Source organism: Thermobia domestica, chromosome 11, assembly GCF_964235325.1.
Source record: "Thermobia domestica chromosome 11, izTheDome1.hap1.1, whole genome shotgun sequence".
Taxonomy (NCBI): domain Eukaryota; kingdom Metazoa; phylum Arthropoda; class Insecta; order Zygentoma; family Lepismatidae; genus Thermobia; species Thermobia domestica.
The window spans coordinates 248,311,350-248,323,962 of NC_137464.1; the positions used below are offsets into that span (position 1 = coordinate 248,311,350).

At 37.0% G+C, this 12,613-nt stretch overlaps 1 protein-coding gene across 2 annotated transcripts in view; it reads left to right on the top strand.

Moving 5' to 3' along the window:
- Positions 1 to 12,613, top strand: part of LOC145664894 (guanine nucleotide-binding protein G(o) subunit alpha-like) — a 55,409-nt gene that overhangs the window by 17,966 nt on the left and 24,830 nt on the right. For both annotated transcript variants that reach the window (XM_081731959.1, XM_081731960.1), the window contains exons 6-7: positions 1,512 to 1,626; positions 4,065 to 4,239. In XM_081731959.1, the coding sequence (XP_081588085.1) occupies positions 1,512 to 1,626; positions 4,065 to 4,239 (290 nt within the window). The remainder of the gene's footprint in view (positions 1 to 1,511; positions 1,627 to 4,064; positions 4,240 to 12,613) is intronic.

A 12,613-nucleotide genomic window follows, 5' to 3' on the forward strand; every position in this document is an offset into this window, starting at 1 on the left:
AACACTTCCAGCGGGAACAAAAATGCTTAGTAGTACATAGAATTACTACTTCATTAGGGATGCGCACGAGACGAGTCGAAACAGGATTTTCGTGACAAAATTCGAGTCGAGACACGGCTCTTCCAATAGAGAAATATACATTTTTCGAGTCGAGACATCATTTTACAGCACATTTTCGAGACGAGACAGCCACAAATCTTGTCTCGTGCGCATCCCTATACTTCATAAAAACTTCTTTTTGTCTTACACTATTATAACGTATATTATTATTAATTAAAAAAAAAAAAAAAAAAAAACAAGTAAGTGTGCCGCGATGTCGTCGGTGTTTAGTAAAATATGCCATCAGTCAAAAAAGTTGGAAACTACTGCCTTAGATTGTGCAACAGTATTCTAGCTACGTACAGTTCAGTGACTGAGGAATTGTAGTTAAGTGTTCTCGGGCTACCATCCAAATGAAGATATAGACATCCGATCATAACTTATCAGCCATTACTTAATGAGATAAGTGGAAGATTCTACAAAGTGAGCAAATCCAAGATTATGTTTTAATTTTTATTTTTTTAGGAAATGAACAATCTTATTGTGAAGAGGAAGCCCATGTTCTTTATGTACCTCCAAATAAAAAAATGAAATGAAATCTTTTGTTTTACGTCCCACAGTTATGCCGATTAGGCTAAAGGAGACGGTGATGATGAATAATGAATGAAATGGTGGAATGAAGAAAGTGGGAGGAAACGGAAGAACCCCGAGGATACCCACGCACACGGTGTTTGTCCACTACAAAGTTCACTTGGCGGGGGATGGGATCAAACCCGGTGGACCCCAAGCACCCCAAGTACCAGAGGTGAACGTTCTACCACTGAGCCACCGCGGCCCTACCCAAATGAAAAAGTAGCAAGTATTGACTACCTCTGGGTAAACATAACAATTAACAAACTTTATGCAAATTACGGAAACTCCTCACATTTTTTACAAAAGAATTCAGATATGTAAACATATGTAGCAAAGACGTATACTAGTAATCCTATTACTTCTACTTTTTGATTTACAAAAATCCTACTTTTCTGTTGTTAAAAGTCACTTGAATCGTTGTAACACATGTTCATAAGAAAACTACTCATAACTTCAGAAATATAGTTAGGTTAGTACTAACGCCATCTGCACGAAATTCTGTTAAATACTTCAAAACTTCACATTTCTGTTCACAATAAGATTGTTCATCTCGGTTGTCTGTGCTACATAACATTTGTGTATATTAATATTATTTCTTTGTTGCATGGGTGTCATAGTTTCGAAGTTACTCTTTGCGAATTACACATTTCGATTATATATATATATATATATATATATATATATATATATATATATATATATATGTGTGTGTGTGTGTGTGTGTGTGTGTGTGTGTGTTTTAAAAAAAAGGATATTTCACTTCCCCATAATAAAATCCCATATAAACGCTACAATAACATACAAGTAATGACTTGAAGTTTTCGTGTTGTATATTTCAGCATGTTTGATGTTGGTGGTCAAAGGTCACAAAGAAGAAAATGGATTTATTGCTTCGATGACGTGAAAGCAGTATTGTTTGTTGTATCGTTGAGTGGATACGACATGACATTAGTAGTAAGTGTTTTATTTATTTATTTATTTATTTTTCATAAGTTAGTTGTTTTGCAGTAATTTCCAACTGTACGAAGTATGTCGTCAGAGCAAGCCTTTACATTTGGAGCCGCTAACGAGAGAAACAGATAAGGCAGAGGAAGGGAGTGCGCTAGGTAGGAAAGTGAAGTGAAAAGATGTTGTTAGTGTTGTAGTAGTCATGGTTCCAAGAGTAGTGTATCATTTGCAAAACCATCGATTCTGCTGTCGATATTTTTGGTTTGCCTGCCATCGTCGCCAAGTTTCTCGGCTCCTCCTTATTCTCATGGTGTAATTTACTGAGAATAGGTGCAGTAAACTATGACGTCACAGAATTAAGATGAATAGGTGCAGTAAATTATGACGTCACAGAGAATTAAGTTGAATAGGTGCAGTAAATTATGACGTCACAGAGAATTAAGTTGAATAGGAACAGTAAACTATGACGTCACAGAGAATTAAGTTGAAAATGACTGCTTTACCAATTACGTTATTGTAACGAGATTTGTTATGTTATATTACTGTGATATGAATTATACAAGTACAGATTTTGTTATTACTTTGGGTTGAAAACTCTAAAGCTTGATAGAATACGATGCAATATTACGTAAAGAATAGACGTACAATCTAACAGGGGTTTCCCGTGATTGTCATATGATACTTATGTAAAAATAGTTCTTAATAAAACGGTAAATGTTGCTTCCTGATAAAATGATAAGTGTGGGCAGAGAAATTTCTTTTCCCAGATAGAAGCATGATCACGTGACTTTCCATTCCAATTTGGCGCCCAACTAGATGCTTCATAAATGTAAATGTAGATACTTCATAGTTGACTCTTGCTGTTTAATTTTTCTTTCTTGTTTTTCTACTTTCGCTCCCTTTATCTGATGAAGCGTTGTCAAAGCTTGTATTCTATAGTGTATACCGCTGTTTTCTCCATTTTCTGGTAAGAAAAAAGGTGTACTTAATACTAGTACATCATAGTGAACATAATGATATAATTAAAAAAAAAAAAAAAAAAAAAAAAAAACATAAATAGAAGTCTGTCTGCAGTTTAATGTTCCTTTTCAGCATTAAAGTTTATGAAACGTGGATCCGAATCACAGAGTGTACACCATTTTGAAATAAAATGAAATGAAATCTCAGTTTTACGTCTCACGGTTATGCTGGCTAGGCTAAAGGAGACTGTGCTGATGAGATATGGAAGCAATAGGGGAATGAATAAAGTGAGAGGAAACGAGAGAACCCCGAGAAGACCCACGCATGCGGTGTGTGTCCATCACAAAGTTCACTTAGCGCGAACTGGGATCGAACCAGGGACCCCATGCACCAAAGGTGGAACGCTCTACCACTTAGCCATCATGCTCCCTGTATGCCCATTTATCTACTTCTCTATCAGCAGGTTTTATTGTATAGCATAGTAATAACAATAAATTCTCTCAATATTGAAAAACGAAATAAAAGAAAGGATGACCGTTTCACAGTACAGTTGAGCCAAAAGTTGATATCTGACAGATAATATGTAAGAAAAAAAGAACTATACACAGAGTTACTAGACTAGCAACGTATTCCTGTAACTGAAGCAATACGCAATATTCCTATAGTGCAAACGCACTGATTGTGAGTGTTGTTCTGGCTTCAGCTTATAAATGCTTTGGCCGATGCGCGTGGTACAATTTAGTTTCCTTTTCCTCTCTCATTCTGTCTATCAGAGCTGAACTTACGTCTCGTCGACCCTAATTCAAGAAGTGATACTGTCTACGCGATATATATATATATATTTTTTTTTTAAGTCAAATGATCTGAAGTTTTAACCATGGTGTAAGTTTCATGTTTTTTTCGGTGTTGAACAAGTGCCATGGGATCACAAGTGGGGAAATATTTGAATAAAAAAGTAGCGTTTGAAAAAGAAATGCGGTAACTCAGCTTTGTGACAAGTGGTAATAGCTAAGTGCCAGACTTTCATAGGGCAATGTAGAACTTGAAACATTTCCAAGTTTTGGCCTGCCTAGTCATATGAGCAATCTTCTAGTATTCCACTGAGTGAAGACCATAAAAGAGTATAAAGGTTTCATTTGCACTTCTGTAGTGCATGTTTATATGCATACCGAACGGACTCCAATCAATGGTTAGCATTCTCATGGGGAAATCACTGATTCTAATCCTGCGGCTAGCCATCCTGACTGAGTGTTTCCAATTTTTCCCCTACCCTACGAGGCTAATGCTGTCATGGTACTTTTAAACGTACATTGTGACTGAATTCCGTTCAAAGTTCTTTTTCGTTCTTCATGATTATTTTTAATAATTTCTTTAATACTTGTATCTGCCGCATTGTTAATGAATACATATTTTATTTTATTGTCTATTTTTTTCCGAAAACATTTTTTCCATAATTATTTCAACACCCTTTTTCTTTCTTGTAGGAAGATCCAGCAGTGAACAGATTAGAGGAGAGCTTGAGGTTATTTTCGCAGATTGTGAATAACAGGTTCTTTCGAGAATCATCGTTTATTCTGTTCCTAAATAAGTACGATCTGTTTCGAGAAAAAATACTTTATTCAGGAAGACATTTGAAATTGTATTTTCCTGATTACAAAGGTAATTGATGCTTTTGTTAATTACTTACGAGTGTAATAGTTTAAATTTCTCTCAGTCTTGCTTGAAGAAAAGGCAATTTATGTTTAGAGCCTATTTATGTTCATATCATAATTCCAGTATAAGTAATGCTTTTGAATTTTACTGTCTGTTTATATATGTAAATGGGGTGCTTCTTCATATGTAGACTAGGTTGGCTTAAACTGAACTGCCAATACAAAGGAAGCTTCGTATTAGCAAGAAATAAAAGCAAAAGACTAGTATTCACAACAAAAGAAAAAAAAATCTAGGAAGCGCTTTTAGAAAGCTCTATTTCATCTTCAGCTTAGACATAGTTCGAGGAGAGTTTTAAAACATGGGGGAGAAATGCAGATAGGTAAGAAATGGTTAAAAGAATTTTAAAATGCGAAGCACAAGTCTTCTTGTCGAAAATGAACTAATATTAATGGCCACTCACTTGTCACTGTTCATTGTTCATTTCCGACAAGAAAATTTTTGCTTTGCATTTTTTAATTCTTTTAACCATTTTTTACTAATCTACATTTCTCCCCCATGTTTTAAAATCCTCCTCGAAATATGCCTAAACTGAAGATGGAATAGAGCTATCCAAAAGCGCTTCCTAGTTTTGTTGTTGTTGTTGTTGTTTTTGTTGTTGTTGTTGTTGGTGGTGGTGGTGTTGTTGTTAGTACTAGCCTTTTGATTATATTTCTTGCTAAATATTATCACCGCTCACAATACCGTGATAGAGCTTCATATTCTTTCTAAAGGTAGAGCTCCCTTATGGCTAAGCGGTTAGCGTACGCGCCTTTGGCGTGGGAGACCCGGGTTCGATTCCCGGCGGGAGCTCATGTGGTTCGGATTCCACGTTAATCAGTAGGACCAGTCTCATATAGCCTCGCTGCTGAAAGGGACGCTAAACTAAAATCAACTCAACTCAACTCTTTCTAAAGGTATTTCACAGGTAAAGACATAGGATGGAGAAATGAGATTTGCGAGGTTTATTGCGAACGCTAGAACATGGCATGAGAACAAGATTAAAGAACACCTTAGGATATTCTACAACTAACGAAAACATTACTTCAGTATCATCGAAATATTGATTTGAAAATAAACACAGTACAGTAAAAAATTAAGCACAATAAATATTTCACATAAATCTGAAATTCAAATTGAGAGAAACATATATATAAACCTTAACAAAGAAATTAACTCTTTAATTTGGATATATGTGATTTCAGTAAGTGGCAAAATAAGTCAAACTATAAAAAGAAATTACTTGTATTAATCTATACATTATATAGTTTCTCATTTTACCTGACAGAAAAAAAAAATGTGAAAAGGAAATTTTCATTGGATACTATTTATGCTAAGGAAGTTTTTCATTGCATTTCTTTCCTGGAAACTAATGTAAATGGAGCCTTCAGCTTTCCGTAAAAACTCATCCAGTTGAAAGGATACATGTAGGAAAATTCAGTTGTGGAGTAGTAATCAAAAACTTACATTCAGTGGTATGTTTTGTTCCTTGCAATCAGTTTCTAATATAGAACTTCTTCGTGGCTAAGCGGTTAGCGTACGCACCGTTAGCATGGATCCGGGTTCGATTCCCGGCGGGAGCTCATGTGGCTCGGATTCCACGTTAATCAGTAGGTCCACGTCTCATATAGCCTCGCTGCTGAACGGGATGTTAAAGTCAACTCAATTTCTAATATTATCAAGAGAAAATTCAAAGGAACAAAGACTTATTTGTCATAAACTCATTTATTCATTATTTCGGCTGTATGCAGTTCAAGCAGTTTAATTCTCTTTTTAATTTAAAAGAACTAGCATATACTAGCAGACGACGTTCTCTGTGTATGTATGTGTGTCCTCTCACTCCGAAGATGCGTGTGGGCGTAGTGACCTTGATCAACACTTCTTCAGCCAATCACAGATCAGTCCGCTCTTACGTCATTTAACGCGTGAAATGCACGCGAACAGCGAGAGCTGAAGAGATTTAGCGGGAGAAAAACCATTCGGCGCGCGAAAGCAACTAAAAGGACAGCTTCTAGCATAACGCTGCACAGAAATAAAGTATAAAAATGTAACTTCCAAGTATCTTCGCCTATTTAGTTATTTACATATAATCCATATAAATTCAGTATTGTAACCGATATCCCACATTGGATTTGTAAGTATTATTAACGTATTATTAAATTATCAAATCAATTGACGAGTATTTTCTGCGATTGTGCATGTCATCTCCCACGCCTCGTGGCTGTCTATTGAGTACATGGTGCAAAATTTACTTTTTATTTATTTGTGTAATTTGTTAATTTTCCGAAATTACGATGCTGAATATTTTGTGTTTCTAAAAGTTGTAAGTAGAATTTTTGCTTATGTGTAGTTGTCGTTGAAAGGAGCTTTCTTCGGATAACTTGTTTCATCGTCAACGCTCGAGCAAACGTCCTATTTACGACTATCAAATATAATGCTTGCTCTATCTGGATTACCATCCTATGGAGTAAACATTATAAAATGGTGCCGGGATAAATGTGTCGAAGCAGAAACCTTTCTTTTTGTATAAATGTTCAGTTTTTGTGTTTATGAGCATAGGCCTAGGTATTTCTGATGTTCAAAACTTGCTGCGTAATTTTGCCGCCATTTCAGAGAGTTAATAGTACATGAAATTCGTGTCATTGTATCCTTGTCCAGTGCATTCATCCTTGCATATTGAAGCCTAAATCCTGTCTAAATTAGAATATTTTTATTATTTGCATTCTTAGATTTTTGCAGAAATTAGTCAATTATTTGTGTTAGCGAGTTTGTTATATTTGCAACATCATGGCTGAGGGAGATCTTAGAACAGTTATCCTTGCTATGCAAAGGGAACTGAGTGCGTCAATTAATGAAATTAAAGAGAATCAGAATAAGTTGAATGAAAGTCAAAATGAATTGAGTGATAATCAAAAGCGTGTGAGTGAAAGCGTTGAGGCGATAAATGTAAACCAACAGAAAATGCAAGACGATATCAATGAATTACGTAGCGAGTGTCGTGAAAACATATCCCAATGTAAAGATGATTTGTCAGGTGAAATTAACAATGTGAATAAGTGTATTAGTGCAGTGCGGCATGAATTGATAGAACGAATTGAGGCAGTGGAATTAAAGTGTTTTAATACGAGTGAAGATATACGTAGAAGTGTACGTGAATTAGCAGATGCAGTGCACGATGTGCGGGGCACAGTTGAAGAAAACACGCGCCAAGTAAACGACCAACAACGTCAATTAAGTGAGTGTTGCAATAAAGTTAATGATTACGAGAAAAGGTTGCGTTTGGTCGAAAGTCTCGACAAGTACCGTGAAGGTAGAATTCAGAAGTGCGAGACCAAACAAAGTGAATACGGTATAGCAGTGCAAGAGTGTATTCAAGTGTGCCACGAGCAGAGTAAATTTAACCAGCAGTGTTTTGAAACATGTCTTCGCGCCAGTGAATTAAGTGAACAAACTAAGCAAGATGTGGAACGATTATCAGAGCGTGTGCAGCGTATAGAATTAGCAAATGAGCACCATGATACTGGAAGTAATATGTCACAAAGAAACACAGGTTCCGTGCACAGTGTGAAGCGTGAGAGAAAATCGAGCAGTGAGTCTCAAACGGCGTCCGATACAGAGGTGGAAGGAGATGTAATAAAGAGAATCGTGTCAAGAATCAAAACCGAAAGAGAAAGTCCGCGCATTAAGCGTGCAAGAAATAGTGAAGTGAATGTAAGGCGTTGTTCATTGCGATTAGCAGACATTAAACAACTCTCCACATTTTCAGGTGATATGATGAAGGAAAGTGCAAGTGCATTTTTGGAAAATTTCGGTAGAGAAATGTCGTTCGCCGGAGTGCCTCAAAGTGAATATTTGATGATCATGCCATTGATTCTTAAAGACAGTGCACTTAAATGGTACGATTTACACGGTAAGAAGTGTCAAACTTTTCAAGAATTTGTGATAGAGTTTCAGAATGCATTTGAGAGTCCCTTAGTGAAAGCGACGCGTCTGCGCAACTTGCGATCTATTCCGTTTGACCCAAAACGGTATAGTAGTGTTGTTGATTTTGTGACAGAGCGTTTTAGTCAAATTCAAGCTCTGGAAGAATACGAAAATCCAACCATTACGTTGTCACACATCATCACTCTCCTGCCCAAGCGGTACCAATTAGCTATGATGGGTTCTATGCCTGATAACATAAATCAGTTCCTTGCGAGTGTGCAGTCCATTGAAGGATTGTCAGGAATTACCAATATGTACGACAATCAGCGTAATAAGCAGAAACAGCAAGGTGGTGCCGGTGTTAGCGTGAATAATGTAAAAGTAGAACACGGTAGTGAAGTGAGCAGTGATAATAGTGCGCGTCCAAATTTCAAACAGGGATGGAAAAAGAAATTTCATAGACGTGGACGGCGAGGTAATTTTAACAGAAATAATAATAACTCGAACGGTGGTAATCAGTCGCAAGGTAATGGCCGACAAAACACAAGTGCAAATGAAAATCGAAACGAAACGCAAGGTGCAAGGGCAAACGAAAATCAAAGGAGTGCGTCGACTTCCCAGGGTAGTCCGAATCAAAATAATAATTGGTTTCCAACATTTAATAGAGGTCCTGGTGTAAATAACGGTAACAATCAGCAACGTCAATTTCCATACCAACAAAGTGGATTTTATCCGCAGAGTTCTGTGCCTTTAAACTAGTAGCGCCCTCCCACTTGGTAGTTGCAAAGGGGAGGGATTTCAGTAGTGTAAACCGGATTACTTTTCCACGTATGTGCAACGAAGAAGATTTACAAGCAGAGGATGATATAAGTAATGATAATGAAGAAGAAGTAATCAAATGTGAATTAGGTCATAATACAATGAGAGTAAAAATTTTGTTAACCGATCAACCCAAAATCTGTCTTTTAGATAGTGGATCAGAACTATGCCTATTACGGTACAATATTTTTCGAGAAGTAACAAAGTGTGTAGCAAACGTGCATTTGCAAAAAGGAGAGCATATCGTTTTGTGCGATTTTCTAGGAAGAAAGAAAAAGAACGTGAAAGGAAGGGTTATTTTACCGGTACGAATTGAAAACGTGGAAGTGCCAGTTGAGTTTCTTGTGTTACCAGAACTGCACGAAGACGTAATACTCGGTGCAAACTTTCTCGAGAAATTAAACAGTGTCATCGATTTTAAGCGAAGTAACTTGCGTGTTGAATTTCAAGGAATTAGTGGTGAAGTGCCTTTAATACAGAGAAATAGTGAAAATGTCATTGTAGCTAATGTAAGTGAAATTAAGAGCAAGGTAGCCCCTATTGTTGTGTTGTCCGAGATAAGGGACCTTAATGATTTTTATGCGAGAACGATGAATGTGTTCCGCAGTGGGTGCGCCGAGCCTTTAGAGAAAATTGAAGCTAGTGACTTAATGGAGGACTTCCCACCGGATCTATATTTCACAGTAGATGAAATAAGGGATGCAGTTACACGCGCTACGCTGTTTAGTGAAAACGAGAAAGAAGAATTATTTCAGTTGTTAATGAAACATAGGAAAGTGTTCGCCCGTTTTCCTGGCCTGTGTAATAAATTTCAGTACCGACTAGAAGTGGATACAAATGAACCCATTGTTGCTCGTCCTTATGATATTCCGCACAAATATAAGGAAGGAGTGCGTGAAGAGATCCGAAAATTGTTAAAGTGGGGTGTAATCAGACCTAGTTCTTCATGTCATCTATTACCGTTGCACGTAGTATTGAAAAAGAGTGGAGCGTTGAGAATAGTAACAGATTGTAGAGCATTAAATGTGCACATTAAGAATCCAGCTCTGCGTGTAGAAAAGTTGTCCGACCTCTTTGCTAAATTTAGTGGAAAACGTGTGCTAGGTACTCTTGATTTTACTAGTTCGTATCAACAATGTGGAATTACAGAAGATTCTATGTCATACTTAGCCTTCTTGTTTGAAGGAACGTTATATGAGTACACACGCATGGTGTTTGGTGTGAAAAATGGATCGTCTGTACTGCAATTGTGCTTGAATAAAGTGTTCCCATTACCGCTACAAGAGAAGTTAATCAGGTATATGGACGATGTAGCTCTTGGTTGTACAAGCGTACCGGAATTCTTACAGCAGTTAGATGAAGTGCTTAGTTTATTAAGTGATGCGAACATGACGCTAAATTTATCGAAATGCATTTTTGGTGTAAGTGAAATTAACTATTTAGGCTATTACGTATCTTCAGAAGGCATACGAAAGGATCCGAAATCAGCTGAAGCAATCGAGAAGTTACCAGTGCCTAAAAATTTAAAAATGTTACGCTCATTTCTTGGTGCTGTGCAGTGGCATTCGCGAACAATCAAAGGTCATGCTGTTATCGCTAAACCCCTCTACGAACTTTTAGGGAAGAAAAGGAAATGGAAGTGGGAAGAAGAACACCAAAAGGCATTTGAATCATTAAAGGCTGAATTAGTGAAAGATGTGAAGTTACGCCATCCACAGTTCGATAAGCCGTTTTATCTCGAAAGTGATGCAAGCAAACTCGGGTTGGCTTGTGTGTGTTATCAAATTATTGATGGTGAGAAGTGTGTATTAGAATATGCAAGCCGTACTCTTAACAAACACGAACAGAACTATGCCATAATAGAACTTGAGTGTCTTGCATTTGTGTGGTGTATTCGTAAGTGGCATGTTTGGCTCAAAGGAGCAAAAATATACATACGAACAGATCATAAAAGCTTAGTGCAGTTAAAACGTATGCGTAATTGGAATGCAAGACTAATGAGGTGGTCTCTTGAACTTCAATCTTACGATTATGAAATAGAATTCATCAAAGGCAAGACTAACACGCTAAGTGATTGTTTATCTCGTATGTTACCAACACAGGAAGATCTAATGGTGAATGTGAATCCTATACAGGCTGTTCAATCAGAAGTGTTCGATTTAGATCCGTCTACAATTGCGAAATTACAATGGGAATGTGACGAGTACCGTCCTATTATTAGTTACTTACAAGGTAATATAAGTGAAAGTGAAAGCAGTGCAAATAAGAATTCTTTTCGTAGTAGTGCTCGAAATTGGAAACAAAATTACACTTTGGAAAATGGTATTTTGATGGTGAGAGATTTTCACTTCCCAGACAGATTAAAATTGTGTGTGCCTCCATGTTTGGTGAAAAATATTTTGATTGGCTACCATGATCATTACGGTCACTTTGGATTTATGAAAGTGTTTAGTATCATCTCCCGTATGTTTTATTGGAAAACCATGCGTAGTGACATTAAATCGTACATTCTTGATTGTGAAGTCTGCATGAGGACGAAGGTAGACCATCACCCAGTGAAGTGTTTAATGCAATCAGTGCTAGCGAAAAACATACGTTATTTGGTCTCAGCAGATTTAGTTGGTCCTCTACCTCGAGGTAAACATGGTGAAACTTACCTGTTAACAGTGTGTGATGTATACTCACGTTATTTAGTAGCATACCCACTTCGACGTGCTACAAGTGCAAGTGTCGCAAAATGTCTTACTGAGTCATACATGCTTCATCTTGGTATTTTTATGAACATCTTAGTAGATAATGGACCACAGTTTATTGGTAAGGAATTCGTACAAGCTATGGAAGCATATAACATCAAAATACATTATACTACACCTTATCACGCACAAGGAAATGTCATCGAAAGATTCCATGCCGATTTAGAGAGAATTTTGCGTGTGTTGTGCCGCGATTCTCATTCTTCATGGCCAGAATATATTGTGCAAGCTTGTTTGTTGTTGAACTATACTATTAGTGCCAGTTTGGGAATAGCGCCTGCAGAATTACATCTTAACATCAAGCCAGAAGAATTTACATTGTCACATTTTGGAATTGTGAAAAACAACGAAACAGTAGATGAGCAAGAAGGTATAGATTGGAATGGAAAATTAATAATGGCTGATTTACGGCGAAAGAAAATCATTCAGCAACGAAACGAAAAGTTGAACGTTCATCAGAGAGCTCGAAGAACTTTGTGTGAAGGTGACTTAGTTTTCTTACGTCAGTATAATATTAGTAGCTTGGTAGACAAACGTATAGCCAAACTGTGTGAAGTGTACCGTGGACCTTACTTACTGTGGAAACAAGTTGGTGAAAATGTGTTTGAAGTATTGGATCCGCAAAGTGGTAAATATATCGGATTTCAGAATGTTTCTAGAATGAAGCTGTGGAGACCAACACCAGCTACTAGGAAAAAGTGGCTAGAAATTCTGAAGAAGCATGTGGATGAAGAACAGTTCAGTGATATTTTAGAGAGAGCCGAAAAAGAAGCCAACGGAGATTACATGAACGAAGAAGAAGAGGAAAGTAAAGAAGATCAATTGTGTAGTATCAATAATAAAGATCA